The sequence below is a fragment of the Hemitrygon akajei genome, chromosome 20, assembly GCF_048418815.1.
Source record: "Hemitrygon akajei chromosome 20, sHemAka1.3, whole genome shotgun sequence".
In the NCBI taxonomy this organism is placed as follows: Eukaryota; Metazoa; Chordata; class Chondrichthyes; order Myliobatiformes; family Dasyatidae; genus Hemitrygon; species Hemitrygon akajei.
This window is the reverse complement of record NC_133143.1, coordinates 62,421,650-62,438,987: the sequence shown is the minus strand read 5'-3', so window position 1 is coordinate 62,438,987 and position 17,338 is coordinate 62,421,650. Positions and strand designations below refer to the sequence as shown.

Here is a 17,338-nt window from a genome sequence, read left to right as displayed (position 1 = left end):
TAGAACAAATGAATCAGGTCTCCCACGTTACAACAGGGACTGCACATCAAAAAGTACTTCATTGGCTGTAAAGCGCTTTGGGACGTCCCGAGGTTGTGAAAGGCGCTGTTTAAATGCAAGTCTTTTGTCCCTGTTTTAAATTGCTCGAGACATGTTCACGGAATTCTATTTAAGCAGGCAATTGAAAAATAATGTTATTAATTTTTCTTCATTCCAAGCCATAAAACAGTCATACGTCCATTTCTGTTATTACTCTATATTTCATTTCATTTTGTTGTTCAGTACAGGGATTCTTATTGTTTTCTGGCTTGATCTCAGTTTATTCTGCATTCAACTCTGAATGTAAACGATGTATTTAGATTAACGGCTCGGACTCACTATTAAAATAATTTTAAAACACATGCAACAACTTGTCCCTAAAAATATTGCCCACCTCTATTAGTGTTGTGGCGACGACTAACCAGATTAGTTAGAATTATAGATTTAGATGGAAATAATATTTAGTGAATTTGATATCCTTGTATTCTTTCATTTCTTGTCTGCGATCTATAGCGTTAGTTCGTATTTTAATTGTAAACTGTATACAAAGTTCTTACTTCAGAACTTCCTAAACTTATAGAACCGTGTTTCTGTTTCAGTGGTTTATGCGCTGACCAACAAATATAAAGAAAAAGAGCACTTTAATTCCACGGGTTCTCAGTCGCCAGCTTGATCCATACACCTTAACATGTATATCGGGTACATATTATCTGGAAAGGATCTGATAGGCAACTGTATTGGGATCTCAGGATGGTTGCCTGCAAAGCTATTGAATACAAAAGCAGTTAAAGGCAGACATTGTTTTCAGATTTATCGTTGAGACACAAAAAAACAATGGTGTCTCTTCGACTTCTCCAGCAATCTTAGCAAATCACAAGGAAGAGATATTACGTTTAAAAATGTTAAGTCAGAGCCCGCAGATTGTAAATATTTGCTCTAGTTCTGCGTCCGTAAAGGTTTCAGTGCGCACATGCAGTACAATGGCCGATACACTTGAAGGGTGAGGAGTTTTGTTTTGAAGTTCAGAGAAGTTTTGGTAGATTTTGTTACTGAGAAAAAAAAACCCTAACAAAATTGTTATAAGCAGTCTCACTCAGTGCTGAAAGAGGCGAATGTGTTAGTTTTCACCTTGTATCTTTATCCGGAAAAGAGTGAAAGGCATTTAGTCTGGCCTTCAGTCTTAAGTTCACGATCTAGGGTAATAACGAGTCGGAGCCTTAAGTGAGACAGCCAGCTCAGTTCAGACATTGAAATCGCTTATTTACTGAAGAACCGCGATTCGCTCCACTGCTATCTATGTTCGCCCCTTTATCACTGACTGGAGAACGCATTATTTACCTCAATTGTTGCTGCGTTTCAAGACGAATGTTTTTTTTTATTTACCCGCTGACGGAAAAATGTAGAAATCTTGCAATGCCCACGATCGAAATAGCATGGCGTAAAGAAAAATTTCTTCGTTTTTCATTTTAAAAAAATGTCAGATAGAACGCACTGATCGCCACGCAAAGTGCCGTCTAACTTGTTCGGAATTGTACACTTTCTAGAGCTATTTCTTTAGTATTTTTTTCTATCTATGCCCCTGAACTGCACGATAAAGGCACTTCATCTCCCCTGCGTCCTCGGCAGAGTTAACCACGTTTCCTAACTGTTACCAATGTCGTAATTAACAGTCGCGTACACCTTAGTAGCAAGAAAAAGAAACTTCTTCCCGCAAATCCTTGCTGCTTCAATTACTTCCTGGTGTGGGTTTTTTAAATGTGCACACGAGACTCACGGCCCTCGCCCCATCCCTATCCATAAAGTTGAGAAAGGCTTGTAGTGTCTTAGAAACTGAAGAAACCAATCCACTGTCCCCATTACAGATTTACTAGGAAATTGGGTTATAGACGTTTAAACCTTTCCAAAAACACACCAATAAAATTATCCAAATATGGTATCAATTTATTAAGCAATGAAACATTTACCAAGAGAACCAGATAAATATCATGTCTCTAACACATAAATGCGCCGCTTGTTAGCATTGGTGTACAGTAGTCCGAACCCTTATATATGAGACTCTGGCAGAGATGATAATTGTTATTTTTCTCCCATTAAATCTTTGTCTGCTCCCGTGATCATACGTGTCATGGGCACAGTGGGACTGCAAAGGGAATATTTTCATTTTTTTCTATATAGAACATTCGGATTTTTATAGGGTTTCTGGACGGCCGTGATAATTCTAAACAGTCGTTAGTGCTTAGGAAACAAGCGAGAATAAGGAATCCTCCGAGACGGCCCCTCAGCAAACACGACGCGTGTAAAGCCGGCCTTTATATCACGGTGACCTTAACTGAAACGATATTTTAAATAACCTTCCTTGAGATGAACAATATTTTCTCAGTTTTAATCCAGCGCCAGAAGTCAAAATAGCTATAATTGGAATAATAGTGCAGAGATGGGGGTGTATGGGTGGTGGTGTGGTGCCGGTGATAGTGGAAGTGGGGGACTGGGTGGGGGTGGGGCGGCCAGGGTGCACATTTTGATTGCGGCTTTAAGATGGCTCGTAGCAAAACACAGTCATGTTCGGGGCTGAATATTACATTCCAAGCTAACGACTACATTTTCAGCATCATTGCTGGCTGCATTTTATTAGAGATGGCCGAGCAAGATGCAGTCAATGCGACTGACGCCCAGAAATGTTTCCCATCCAGATCCACAACCATACACATAGCCACGAATACACCCGGTTAAGTTCTTACCTTCTCTAGGACCATGTGGATCTCTCTCTCTCTCTTTCCCCCCCTCTCTCTCTCTTTCCTCTCTCTCTCTCTCTCTCTCTCTCTCTCTCTCTCTCTCTCTCTCTCTCTCTCTCTCTCTCTCTCTCTCTCTCTCTCTCTCTCTCTGTATGTGTGTGTGTGTATATGTGTGTGTGTATATGTGTGTGTGTGTGTGTGTGTGTGTGTGTGTGTGTGTGTGTGTGTGTGTGTGTGTGTGTGTGTGCGCGCGCCTGGGAGGGGCACTTATTACTGTTGCATTAATTTCTATAACAATACACAGATATTAACATTAATTTGTGCATAATCATCCTGCATACTAAATTGGGGGAGAGAAGTTCACCAATCGAAGGCCACAGTTCCATACTGATTTTTTAAAAACAATATATATATGCCAGTTTGGCTTTCTCTCTGTCTTCATTTTTTAAGTTGCCTCTGAACGGGACGGAGTGACAGAGTCTGGAGGAAGCTTCCGCTTCCCGCTTTGTTTTAAACTCGATCGGGTTGTAGTTAAGACGCTTGTAAATTTTGTTTAACTGCAACGCACTCTATTTTTTTTAAAGACGAAATGATGAGGTCGATTTTATAGGTATGGTAAACGATGTATACTCTGGCCCAGCCGGTCGAAGGGCAGATGAATGAAGTATTTCGCCACAACTGATTCTCGATATTGTGATTTGGGATAAAATACCACGAATTGTCATAATTCAGTAACATCAAATATCCATGCTGTAGAAATAGATGGATAAGAATAAATGCTTGTTTTATTAGGGTGTTTCTTCGACCTTGCACACTTAACCTACAGCGCTGTAGAATGTTACATTAACCCACTAAGCTCTAAGCTACGCAGGCCAGATATACAGCCACGGGTTTGTATTTCAGAAGTGATTCTTCAAGGAATAGCAATGGAGGTAACAATCAGTGAAGAGACACCGTGGATCTCAATTACAGTGACCACTATGAAACTCTTGCAGCAGGCGGCTGGGTAATTACAATCAGATCGGTGAAAGTCAAGATTACTTGTGTTTACTCGCGAGTATCCTCATATGAAACCTCTACGCCCGATTAAAACTGCAGAATATAGAATTAAAACTTTGTTCTTTTTGCCAACTGCATTGGCTAATAATTTAGAGCATGTAAATAACTGCTGCTTGCAATTGTTATGTAGCTTCTCGTTAAATTGAAACTTGTAATATTGAATTTGCATTTTGCGCCTTTTAAAAATTTTACTTGAAGGCCATGATTCTAATACAGTAGAACTGAATAAATAAAGATGCATTTAGACGCTTTTGCAGTTTACCGAATACATATGGTGACCTTATTGCAGTTCTGGTGACGTAGCCCCGCCAAAGAGGAGTGGCTTATGCCCAGTTATGCCTTTTGATTGGCTCGTCCCGCCTGTCGTGCTGCGGAGGTATCTCTAATCATATTCAACGTGTTTGCACAAGAAATGTCAGCCTGAACTGGATATCTTCTGCTTTCGCCAAATTACCCCACAACAATGTCATGCTCAGACAGCCCGGCTGCAAACTCCTTTTTAGTAGATTCTCTGATCAGCGTGGGCCGTGGCGGAGAAGGAACCTATTATCCCAACAACAGCGTATACCTGCCGCCTGGTTCTGATCTATCATACGGCATCCAGAACTGTGGACTTTTCCCATCTCTGAGCAAACGCAGTGAGAACAACTCTCAGAGTATGGTCCTGACTTCTCATCCCTACATGAGCGGGATGGAAGTCTGGTCAGATCCTCCTAGATCTTGTCGCATGGATCAACCTGCAACCCAGCAAGCAGCATGTTCCTTCCCCCAGAATATCAAAGAAGAAAATGCCTATTGCTTATATGATTCTGAGAAATGTCCAAAAAGCGCGGCAGCAACAGATCTTTCCACGTTTCCAAGGCTAACGTCAGAGTCGTGCTCCACTAGTGACACTACTACTAACGGCGGGGTTCCTGTGCCCGGCTATTTCCGTCTGTCCCAAGCCTACCCGGCATCCAAACAGACACTCTATAACAACACTGGGCAGGTTGGGGCCTCTCCGTTCGTGCCTCAGTCCCAGATCCGTTTTGGAACACCCCCTTCTTCAGCTTCGACCCCGAGTGAGTTGGGGAGGAAAGGGAGCGAAGGGACATCCCCCGGCCATTTAACTTGCGGTTCCGAAAGGGAAGAGGCAGAAGCTCCAGCTTCGTCAGCCAACGAAGAGTCTTCTCCAGTCCCCTCAGAGAGCAGCAAAAACTCTCCTGAAAAAGAAACAAAAGGTAGGTACATAAGAGACAGTGGACGGTTTACAGAGCTAGCAATCTGAAATGGGTAGACGTGGCAGGTACAGCCAATAAGCCTAACAAAGGGGGGTTCGTTTTGACCCTGTGAACTTTTTATTTTTGGGCGTGAGCTATGCTGTAAAAATTAATGCCTAGTATAGTTTATAGTGTGAGCCCACGCTCCGGAATCAATTGCACTCACATTCTAAACTTGTCAGATAAGTTACAAACCACGAATCCCGTCTACAGTTATTTAAGTGTACCGCATATTTGAACACAGAGTCCAAAGTAAATAAAAGACAGCCAATAAATAATACTCAAAGGAAATCAGGGACGTTTTATGATCTAGTGCGTCTTTCGAGAAAACAGGGTTAAAATAAGAAAATAGGAAAAGTTTTCAAAATAATAAAAGAGAATGCTGTCATATTTTGCTTTAAGACATTTGATGTTATTAAACCAGTGTAGAATTATTGCTCATGGGATTTTGTTAAAAATATCAGAGTAGATGAGAAAAGACAGTTTTAGAAGTTACCTAGTTTATTTCTTACTGTACGTAAAAATCATCCATTTAGTTATATGGGAACACCACAATAGAAAGTTAAAATGTCCAACGATCATTTTAGTTGTAGCTCTAACGAACTTCATAAGAAAACGTTTCAATAAGTTAGTTCAAGTGAAAAAAGTGAAGAAATAGAAAGGCAAGATTCTTAAAGCTTTCAAGTAAAGAGGCATACATTTCGATCTGGTACATTTGGAGTTGTTCGCTTAAATGAAGAATCCCACTTAATCTCCTTGGATTATTGGCATGGATGAAGATAGGTTTTATTTCATGTGAAACATGACAAGAAATAGGACTGAACACTTAAGAGTCTGAAATGATAGGAGAGGTACTAAGCAAAATATTGAATTGTATGATAATTTCACGAGTATATTTTAATTGAATAACCAACTGCGTTGGCATTAATCTAGCACATTGATAGGAGAAATAAGTTGCACTCTTACAGAATGGAATGAAATGAATCTGACAGTGTCACTCTGAGTACATAAGATTTCTGACAATTGTTTAAATTATGTCCAATTCTATTAAAGTACAATTTTCAAACTAATTTCATCTTCATCCTAAAATACTCCACGTTCTCTGTAATACCACATAAACACCCAGATCGGCTTAGATCACGGAATAATTCAAAATATCTTATTTTTCCGTACCATGGAAACGTACAGTAAAGGTATTGACAGGTACTGGGGAAAAATAGGACCATGTTTCTATAAGATTAAAAGTGAAAATTTGAAACAATTAGAGGATGCAGTATTTTGAATATTTCATGTTGTATCTAAAGATGGTGTACCTCATTTTTGGGCACAATGGCATGGAGAACATAGGTGAATGTATCCAATTTTGAACAAGTAGTTTCCCATTGAAAATTATTTGACGAAACATTTTGTTCTTTCTCTGATCATCTGCTTTCTCTCTCACTCTCTCTTTCTATCTCTCTATTATCTATTTCTTTATCTATCTATCTCTGTCTGTTTCGTTCCTTTTGCTTCCTGCCATTTCTTTTGCTCAATAGGGGAAGTGAAAGCTGAAAATGGGGCTAACTGGCTGACTGCAAAGAGTGGCAGGAAAAAACGATGCCCTTACACCAAACATCAGACCCTGGAGCTGGAGAAAGAGTTTCTTTTCAACATGTACCTGACTCGAGAGCGTCGCCTAGAGATTAGCCGCAGTGTCCACCTGACTGACAGACAGGTCAAAATCTGGTTTCAAAATCGCAGAATGAAACTCAAGAAAATGAACCGTGAGAACAGGATTCGGGAGCTCACAGCAAACTTCAGCTTTTCATGATAAACACAGACACTGGTTTGAATATTTTAGCCGGAGACACCGGGAAGTTGTGCTAGTGTTACTAAAAGACTGCAACCTTTTCCACTTACCTCTGACGTCTCAGCCTTGTGCTGATTGTAGATAAATACGATTTATGTGTTTTGTTTTTATTTGTGGAGCTAGTCTGTCTCTGTATCTATAATAATAAGTGTGGCCATCGATGAGTAAGGCATGCACAGAAGTTATCGTCCTATATGACGATTTTCCAAACAACTGAAGAGGAATAGGGTTGGGAGGGGGTGGGGTGGGGAAGAAGGATGATGAACATGTCAACAAACATTTAATTGTGCTAGTTACCAATTATCAGCTAAGTAAATCGAACATTGTAATATTTAAATACATTTATGCTGTTAAAATAGTTCCAGGATAATGTTACTACCATATACCGATATGTCGATAAAAGTTAAATGTGAATATACTGTAAAAGTGTGTTGTTACATAAATATATCACATGCCATGAACGGAAGCACCATTGCACATTTAAATGTGAAACATTGTTGCAAACATAATGAAGTAGAATGTGGGACCTTTTATTCCGTGCCGCCGATTCCCTTTTAAAAAGAAAATAAAATCAACTAGAATTAATTCATTTTTGATTTTGAAAAAAAAAGAAATATTCTTACTGGAAAACTCAGAAAATGCTTGATCCTATTGCCGCTGCACTGTGTACGTTAGCAAAATCTTGTGTTCCCTGGAAGATGAATAAAACGTATTTCGTCGGAGTCCTTTGAGATAGGTATATATGCACATTGTTTTTTTTTAAAGTTCATTTTGTGTTCGGTGTTTTTTCCTTACCTTTATCTGTTGAGAAGGTTTACTACAGGAATGGTGGGTTTAAGACTGGCAATTACCGTTGCAATCTATTTAAATATTACCTAGACGGTCGTAATTTGTCTGGGCCATATAGCAATGGTGCTGTAACGTTTGTCGGCTTTTGTTGAGTTTTATGACTTGCTAGTATATCTGGGTTGTTGCTGTCTTGGACGAGTGGTTTCAGTTGAGCGAACAGCCACGAAGACAGAGGAAGCAGCGCACCGCTCGGATGTAGGAAATTGGTTTTCTTCGAACAAAATGCACACCAGATCTTTTAATCTGCAAAACTCAGAAGAGTTTGAAGAATCGAAATACTCTAGCAGATCAAACATCTGGAAGTATTCAGGATGAAGGTGAGATCTGTATGAAGAGCGAAGTCCATTATCGTATATTTAAACCGATAGGTAAGGGATCATGTATAACAAACACGTGTTTTTGGTATATTTTAAATGTAATCTGTGGTGTTAGCAAAGGAAAGTTAATGCTACTGTATGGGTTATTTTCTTTTTGGGTGGGGGATATGGAAGAAGAAAAAAAAAGAAAATATATATTTATTGTCTGTGTCATCTGACTAGCTCTTTTCTTCGGACAAACCTTGAACTCGTTATTATTGCAGTGCACACAAGTTACAATAGCTTATCATTACTAGAATGAATGACATGTATACAGATCGCGTGAAATCCTGCACAGGGATAATAAAGAACCCCGCCATATTTAGTGGGGTCTAACAAGTATTCTCGTGCTGAATTTGCAATTCAATTTATTCATTTGAATTGGAATCCGGCATCAAAACCCCGAAAACCCTTCGATTATTTGGGAATAATTTTAGGGACAAGCAGCCTTGCTTGTTGGAGCGTCTTTCGATTCTGGTAAATGCATGCAAGATTTTGACGGGAAGCGCAATGATTGTGACCTCTATCTGAGTAAGCTTGTTGAATGTTCATTCAGATTGCCCCCTACTTATGTACAGTGATAGGAATCTAAAGATCTGAGATAGAACTGACCTGTGATTTAGGTAGTTTCATGTTGTTGGGGTAAGGTCTAACTCTACAACACGAAACTGCCTGAATTACTGCAGTTATCGTCATCGCCAGTGAGTTCTTGAGCTGGTTTGGAAAGAAACAGCAGATACTTTAAAAAAACAAGAAAAAATTTAAAGGCTTTTGGTTTGATACGGCCAGCGGTAAAGTTCTGTAACAGGAATAAAAACGTGCAACAAAACGATATAGTAGATAGCCATTCTATAACTTTCCACCCCCGCCCATTCCGAAATTAATGCAATGGTATTTTTTTTAAAGAGCACAAGAGATTCTTCCTTATTTTATAAACTAAAGATGGACTGTGCTTTCCGAACGATGTGGAATTTCCTGAATATAACATTCTACATTCGATTTGTTTGTTTTTCCTAAGAAGGATCAAGTTCATGTTTAAATTAAATATGATACATTTCGATTTCCCTTCAATATGTGTGCGTTGTCGAAGCATTATTTCAAAGTACCGATGATGGTCCGCGGTACCCTGCTGCAGATTGCGGCAGTTTCATACGTACGGCGGCGTAATCGATGCATTGCAGATTTCCATTTTGTTAGTGATAAATATTCCAAGTTATATTAGCATAGCTAAAAAAAAAGTCACATATTTGCTTGATCCATTCTGTGCATGGCTCATATTGTAATTCGCGGTGAAAATTTGAAATAAAAAAGGGTCCTTGCAACATGATTTAAGATACGCATTTTATGCATATGTATTCTACCATGTGCAAGACAAAGAAATTACTTGAAAGGCACAAGGCCTCGGTTATGATCATTACATGGCGCCTAGGCGCGTAATTTTGGTTTGTTCTTGGAAACAGCGACCTCGGCGGAGCGCAGTGGAAGCGCTGCTCAGTTGGCGGCTCAGGCTCTGCTGAAACTAGACTAAACACAGAAATCAGACTTGTCCCATTATATTGGGCTGTTTAGACCAGACAAACAGAAGCTTTAATCTAAGCAAAGCAAGTAAATAAGCACAACGGTGCCTTGTTTTGTTGGCTAAGTTAATTGAACATCCTTTGGAATTAAACTATTTAAAATGGATGTTTCAATGTCATTATGCAAAGCAAGGATCATTATACAGTAACTACATAGTTTCTTGTCCTGTTTTATGAATACAGAATTAAATTCATTGTGCATATAATGCATGTTCAATAATTGCTCTGAAGTAAAACGAGCAGAATAAATTAATGGAGAAAATGCAGAACTTGCATATTGTACAAAGAAAATATCCTTACATACAATTTTCCATATGTTCCTGCAAACGATTTGAAATTAGCTTTGCAAGGAAACTACTTCTGGTTAATTCAGATATGGGTAAAGACTCATCTGCAATATTAAATGATGTCATCCAGCATGTTGTCGAAGGAGAATTAACGCAAAGCAGAAATATCTATCTTGATTATTTTCTCAGTTCAATGTAAAAAGAAGATCTTCCGAAAAAAATAAGTGCGTTGGTACACCACAGCAGGTTCGTATTCTCCTGATGCCGCTGTGCCACCTTAAACTATCGACGGCATGGTTTATTGACCCGCGAAGGAAGTCAAGTTTGTACTGGTCATCCCTTCTGGTAACTGGCGGACCCTACTTAAAACGCTGTAAACTCTGCCCTTTGACTAAACGCATTTCCTCTCATTTGCCTCGATTCTATAGACGAATACGTTACCAAGAAGTTGGAGATATTTCTTTAATCATTACGCATCCGAATAAATATCGAATTGTGTTTTATATCATCTATATTTTAATGCTATTTTCCCAATTTAATGTCTTTTAACTTTGACTTATTTGACAAATCTGATAGTACAAATTATATTATTTTTTAAATCATTCTGGTTACATTTTGTATTATAATATTTGTGCGTTGTTCGCAGTCATCTCCGAGGTTCATACGATTTATAATCTTATAAAAAAGGAAAGCGCGACAGCTTTGTAGTCGCCTTCATTAATGTTAAATTAGAAGCTCGCTTTCCTTTTTGTTAAAGACCAGTGCATGCGGTCCTCTACAGTTTCACATTGAGTATTTAATTTCGGATTACTGCGAATGAACTAAAATGCGACTAAATTATTCGTAAACATACAACACTCCTATATAATGTTTGTTTTTTTTCTCAGACTATAATCAGACATGACTTGTTTGCAACTGAACGTGAGCGTTTAGCTGCAAAGCGTTCAGGTCAATTTTGATTCCCATGTAGGTATCGCCAGCATGCAAATTATATAGTTAATACACGTTTGAGTCTTGGTCAAAATACTTTTCTTACAGCAAATTAGACACGAAAACGATGAAAGATGTTTATCGTCCTCACGTACTGTGAGTGTACAAATTGGGCTTTGCAATTTCACACAGATGTTATCTGAACGGAAACATAGGCGTCAGCGTTATTTTAAATGACAGGGCTGTAAAGTCCCTCTAAAAAAAATCAAAATTTCCAGGCTATGTCAACCTTAAAAATTTTATCACTCAGCTTTATCTCAGTCTTACCAAATTATTCTGACTACAATGTGCATTCAATGACAATCCAATTTGCCTGGATAATTCCATAAAGCATTATTTTTTTTTGCTGAGAAAACATCGGTATAATACTTTTGTCAGAACTTTCATGATATAATATTTGCACGAATTCATAACGATATGCTATTTATTTAGAATAAACGTAATTCTAAAGTAAAAGTAAACCAGACCAACTCGACACTGCACAGGAAGAGCAATTTGGCTTTATCCTTGATCCATTCGCCTTGTCATGGAATGAGATACGAATTATCTCTCTAACAAATATATTTTAAACTTGAAGTGGATGCCTTGTTGCACTACTCTACGCTGAATTATCTGCATCCTTGCCGCATTTAACAATTTATTGGCGAACTTCAGGAATTGCATTCAAGAACGCTCATGCATTTTCCTTCTTTATGCTGTTTTAAAAATGCTCTTGCTTGAGAGCTGGAGGTTGCAAAGAACATGTGAGCTTCCCGTCCAGAACGCCTGAACATGAGTCGCAACTGTATACCTAAACTGAAATACAAACCATCAAAATTCGTAACTATATTTTAGGTGGGGGGTAAGGGAATGGATTAGGTTTTGGTAGGAACTAAGTAATGATTATACTACTTGCAACGAATTCAACTATATCGTTTAAAATCAAGCATTACATACAAACTATAAATCTTTAGGATCACAGCTAGACGCGGCGCATTCCAACTTTTGTTTTAATGGCTAGTCGTTTTTTTTTTAAAAAGCTCATTTAAAAAAACCTTAATTTTAATTAGATGAACGGCTCTGTTTAGCGAAGTACAGATTCAGGGCCCCGTGGCTTCACTTTATGTATATATAAAATCAACATTTTTATCCCAATTTCAGACAATCTGCACAGGAAACGCAAACGTCTCCTTTTTTTCTCCCTTAGGCTCAGCACTGGACTTGAATGGATCTTGATTCTGCGCTAGACCGCATCACTCCACCAGTTTCAATGTAACATTGCGCTGTCTAGCTACTCATGTCCGCTCGCAAGCGACGGCTGAAGCTCCCCAACACCCGCCCCCACCCCTCGCCAACAGACACTTTAGACTCAGACTTCAGCACTCCCCCCACAACCCCCCGTAACACCAGCATACCACCCACACAAAAAAAAACTCCTTCCTGACCCACTCTCCCTAACAGTGAAAAGTCAAAGGAGTAAGGACAAAAATATAATTGTTCAGATTAATATAAAAACCCAGAGGAAAGGACGCTGTGTTTCAGTTATTTCAGGTTTATACAATCATCGGATGGCTGTGAGGGCAGCCGGAGGAAGGAGGGTGTATGTGTGGGAGCAAGCTATTCACCACAACGACGATAGCACGTTGGCTTTAAGTGGCATCTGATAATTGTCTTTGTTTCTTCACTATTTCTGCGTTATCAGATATAACGCAACAGTTCAAGTACTTCTCATTGATTGCGGGGGAAGACTTTGTTGCTACTGTAGAGGTACACCAAGAGATTTTTTCCACCTTCATTTTAAGCAGACGAAATATTTTTAACCGCATATAGCTAGCCAAATAGCCGCAAACAAAGATAAAATTAAAACCGAAACATTACGGCTGAGTTGCGAATCGACAGCTTCAACAGCCAAATCTAATTACTTGTCCTTAAAGACCAAGGGTATTTTTAATTAAAACAGAACTAGGCTCAATGCCAGTCATTTAGAATAGCTGTTATTAATTCTTTCGCAGATTCTGAGTTGTTTCCTACATACAAACACATTTAAAAAGCTGTCCCAATGAGACACTGTTAAAAATTACCATTTTATTCTGCGAACACAGCGCAGGAGAGCCAAACAAATAAATGAATCGACGTGTGGTCATTAGATACAAAAGAAAATATTTCCTGTTAGAACACCAATGATAAGTTATTCTACGCAAAAAGGTTATAATAATAACGGAAAATTATTACGAAATATTTCTGAAGTAATTACATAGATTTTTTATTAAATATATTGCACATTTATTTACTTAAACACTGGATCAGGCCATAATACCGGCCTTCAGGAATATCCTTTATGTTAATTTTAATATTGTTGAGTAAAATCATCCGTCGCTTTAGAGATACACATTCACACATCTTACATATATCGGTAGAAAGTGTGTGCGTGAAAGAGAAGGTTAGGCCCAATTAGGTTTTAAAGCACAGTACTTCGTTGTAATATTTAATATGCCGAAGGGAGAAGGTAATAAATGAAGCCATTAATACGGATGCTGGCGAAATCCACAGAAATAGGCCTCGTATATTTGTTCAATGTCTAACGGTTTGTTTTCATTTGCCATTGAAAGGAATCTATCTGAGCCATATAAGAGACGAGAATTCCAAATACCGTCAGTGAAGGAAGGCTTTGCAATTTTCGCCCACATAATCCTCCAGTGAATGTGTGAAGGAGATTGTCCACGAATCCGAAGAGAAAAGATGTGGGGACTACTGGATTTCCGAACAAATTAATATCCCCCGTGTATCTGCATCTGTCTACCAAAAATAGCACGTTGTACGCGGAAGTTGTAATTTATTATGGTTTACTGTAGGTAAAGAGCCGTTTTGCAATGGCCATAGTTTGCTAACATGTAGTTTAATTGCTCAAACGGTTATAAAACGGAGATTGACACAGTGGGTTTAATGTGGAACTCGTTTTTAAAAGGAACGATGCATAACAGATACAGGTACACACGCCACTTCTCAGGGGTAGTCTTTAAAACTTCGTTAACAATTATTATTTGTTAAAAATGTATTTGAATTTTAGTTTTTACCAAGCATGAATAATAAATACCTGCCCGAACACAGATTCTTTGTTGTTTTTATGCAGTTTATAATTTCACTCTTTCCATAATATTTTATGAGAAGGTTAACGATTATAAGGTGTTCGTTAAAAAAAAACGAGCTTCAGATGGGAAGATTGATTATGATATAAAGTAGTCCCCTAAGAAAAGAAATACAACCGAATATTTTTTCACATTTCAGTTGCCAGAAACAAATCGACGGGTTTATATAGAAGAAATTATATCCCTTTGCATAAAAAAACATATGAACTTGCTATATAAAATTATGACTATAAAAGATTGACCCCGCTACAAGCTGCGGATTGATTTATATTTTATTGTTGTTTTTTGAATCACGTGGGTAATTTATCCAATGGCGTGGAAGTGCGCTTGCACCATATTAGCGGACTGTACTTGTCCCGGCGGTAAGTTGTTATATTGAAATCTGCTCTTTCATATTTTCAGAGGAGCTTGCTGTGTCTTTGCCGAGAATGTCGACATCGGGGACTATCAGCAATTATTATGTCGACTCTCTTATAATGCATGAAAACGAGGATCTGCTGTCGTCCAGATATGCCTCGGGTCCATTGGCTCAGTCTTCCAGGCAGGCACCTCTTGCTGAGCACCCCGATTTTTCCCCATGTAACTTCCAATCTAAAGCGACCGTGTTCAGCACGTCCTGGAACCCGGTTCATGCTCAGAGTTCTGCCAATATGCCCGCCGTTTATCACCCATACATGCACCAGGCACCTATTGCCGCTACGCCTGATGGTAGGTACATGCGCTCCTGGCTAGATCCCATGCCGGGAACCTTGTCCTTCCCCGGGTTACCTTCCAGTAGACACTACGGTATCAAACCTGAGCCCGCAGCTGCCCGCAGGAATGACTGCACCACGTTTGAAACACACACGTTAGCCCTCTCAGATTATCCTTGTGGACCATCTCCCGGTGATAAACGTCTGGCCGAGATTTCCTTTTCTGAAAATAATGGAGAGGTTGAGCCAAACGCAGATAAGCTGCACTTGGATCCAAGTAAGTATGGAAATCTCGCATCTTTTTTAAAAAAAAAACTTTTCTAAGGATTATAAATTAGAGTCATTTTATATACTTGACTTTTTCATTGCGTGCAGTAATAAAAAACATTTATCTCCTTCTAATTATGTGTTTTGTGTATGTGTGTGTATGTGTGTGTCTGAAAGAGAGAGAGAGAGAGAGTGAGTGAGTGAGAGTATTATGCATAAATTTAAGGTATTTGATCAAGGTTCATTTGTACGTTTTAGGGCATTTCCATGGACAGAAACCGTGTATAAACTGAACTAGTATGCATTCCTTATAACAGAGGAAGGGGAAGATATTAATTGCAGACCCTGTAATTCAAGTGCAAGTAAATGAGATGGAGATAAGTTCACTGGAAAGATGAAATGCATGCAACACACAATGCAATTAGCTTGATTAACAATTTGTCTTAATACTGCTATTTTATCTCTTCATTTTAAACTCTGTGCAGAGACTTTCTTCACTGAAGTGAACAATGCGTGTAAAAGTATAATCATTCAAAGATTGAAGATTCAGGATTGTTTAATGTCATTTCCAATACACAAGTGTAAAGGAGAACGAAATAATTGTTGCTCGAGATCCAATGCACCACAAAAAAAACACAATATGATAAAGAAAAAAATAATATTTTTAAAAGCACGATAAATATAAATACATAAGATAATCAGTGTGAACATATGAATTTGCAGAAAACAGTTTCATCAACACAGAGTTGCCCAACCCCTATTATCTGTAAAGGTGTTTTGATTCTGGGAATATTGCAATATTTGACCAACATGGGAAGGGAAATAAAGTAAATGTGTTTCCTTTACACTTTCAGATAACCCTTCCGCTAACTGGCTGCATGCAAGGTCCACCAGAAAAAAACGCTGTCCTTACACTAAACATCAGACGCTGGAGCTGGAAAAGGAATTCTTGTTTAACATGTACCTCACGAGAGACCGCAGATACGAAGTGGCCAGAGTCCTCAATCTCACCGAACGGCAAGTTAAAATCTGGTTTCAGAATAGAAGAATGAAGATGAAAAAGATTAACAAGGAACGACCTAAAGATGACCGGTGACACGGATTAAAATATCTTGGAAGGGGAAAGGACTAACTCACTATTACAATCGAAACAGACCCTGCTTAGAAAGACATTGAGAACATTATATCATACCATTAGCACAAATTACTCCTTTGCCAGTTCTGGACTACACTTGGTGGGAAAGACTAATGCATTGGTTAGATGGGAACCAAAGATGGAGACATCTACGGCAAGGTTAAGTCTGTGGCTACGGAAGCTACCTTTACATGAAAACTACCTTCTATAAATCTACCGCTATTCTGTGCGGGCAGTAATTCAGTAATACTGTATTAGTTTAATATTTACTCGTTTTACACGCAGCAAACGAGGCTGCCTATATACTTGAATCCCTGTGTCTGTCGTGATTATCTCTGTGACTGGGCCTATGTGCTTGGGCGGTGTCTGAGTTAAGATCGTGTAAACCAACAAAAGAAAAAACTCAGCTCAACTCAGGATGTTTAATATAAAACTAACAGGCTGTGTGTTGGACATGAAATGTTATTTTCGTGGTGAACTTGGGACATATATTGTATTATTTTCACTGTGAATTAACTTGTAAAAAAAAAACGCCGGGCTTTATGCTGTCTTTGTGAGACTGAGTAACGGCCTTGCCTGGGTGCATGACGATTGTGTTGTTCTTCAGCAAGTATATGAAACTGAATTGCATAGAATGCTAATATAAGTTTTATTTAAAATAAAAAGCAGCGCTGAACATTCTGCTAAACGATACTATTGTCTATTGTGATGAAAGCACGAATAAAGTTCTCAGACACTTTGTATTTATCGGTGTTGTGGTGCAAAGAAAAGTATAAGATTTGGTTTAAAACTACCTATATGTATAACTAGTAACTACCTATGTTTCGTGTGTAAATGTCACTCTTAAAAACTGTCTAGATGCATTTATGCGATGGAAAGAAAACAATATTGTCAATAAAGGTAATGTGTACAATACAAGGAAAATATTTGGGTGCAATAGAAAGAGCATATACCACTAATGTGTTTTAAATGGGATTTTCTTTAGACCTGCCAAGCTAACACATTTAAACTTGTGTACACGTTTAAAATGAATACCTCGTGTCATATTGACCAAACTATACTGTTTGTAATGAAATGTCATTTTATTTGTTGTCTAATAAAATATATGTTTCACTACATAAA

General features: G+C 38.5%; 2 protein-coding genes across 5 annotated transcripts; both read left to right on the top strand.

Moving 5' to 3' along the window:
- The first annotated feature begins 3,995 nt into the window (after positions 1 to 3,995).
- hoxa10b (homeobox A10b) lies at positions 3,996 to 8,317 on the top strand. The gene is made up of 2 exons (XM_073024459.1): positions 3,996 to 5,050; positions 6,625 to 8,317. The coding sequence occupies exons 1-2, from the start codon at positions 4,294 to 4,296 to the stop codon at positions 6,897 to 6,899; spliced, it is 1,032 nt and encodes a 343-aa protein (XP_072880560.1). The 5' UTR covers positions 3,996 to 4,293; the 3' UTR covers positions 6,900 to 8,317.
- LOC140713860 (homeobox protein Hox-A9) lies at positions 7,992 to 17,338 on the top strand. Of its 4 annotated transcripts, XM_073024463.1 has the most exons (4): positions 10,675 to 12,743; positions 13,586 to 13,791; positions 14,525 to 15,091; positions 15,936 to 17,338. In XM_073024463.1, exons 3-4 carry the CDS (start codon positions 14,551 to 14,553, stop codon positions 16,175 to 16,177), a joined length of 783 nt encoding a protein of 260 aa, XP_072880564.1. In that variant the 5' UTR covers positions 10,675 to 12,743; positions 13,586 to 13,791; positions 14,525 to 14,550; the 3' UTR covers positions 16,178 to 17,338. The 4 variants fall into 4 exon arrangements, with proteins under 4 accessions (XP_072880563.1, XP_072880561.1, XP_072880564.1 ...); XM_073024462.1 differs by lacking the exons at positions 10,675 to 12,743; positions 13,586 to 13,791 and adding an exon at positions 7,992 to 8,104; XM_073024460.1 differs by lacking the exons at positions 10,675 to 12,743; positions 13,586 to 13,791 and adding an exon at positions 8,046 to 8,155.

Excerpts from the sequence above, each read along its gene's own strand:
- hoxa10b (XM_073024459.1), top strand. The coding sequence starts at position 4,294 with ATGTCATGCTCAGACAGCCCGGCTGCAAACTCCTTTTTAGTAGATTCT. Across the intron at positions 5,051-6,624 it reads TCCTGAAAAAGAAACAAAAG|GGGAAGTGAAAGCTGAAAAT; the intron begins GTAGGTACATAA and ends TTTGCTCAATAG.
- LOC140713860 (XM_073024460.1), top strand. The coding sequence starts at position 8,116 with ATGAAGAGCGAAGTCCATTATCGTATATTTAAACCGATAG. Across the intron at positions 8,156-14,524 it reads TCGTATATTTAAACCGATAG|AGGAGCTTGCTGTGTCTTTG; the intron begins GTAAGGGATCAT and ends TCATATTTTCAG. Across the intron at positions 15,092-15,935 it reads TAAGCTGCACTTGGATCCAA|ATAACCCTTCCGCTAACTGG; the intron begins GTAAGTATGGAA and ends TTACACTTTCAG.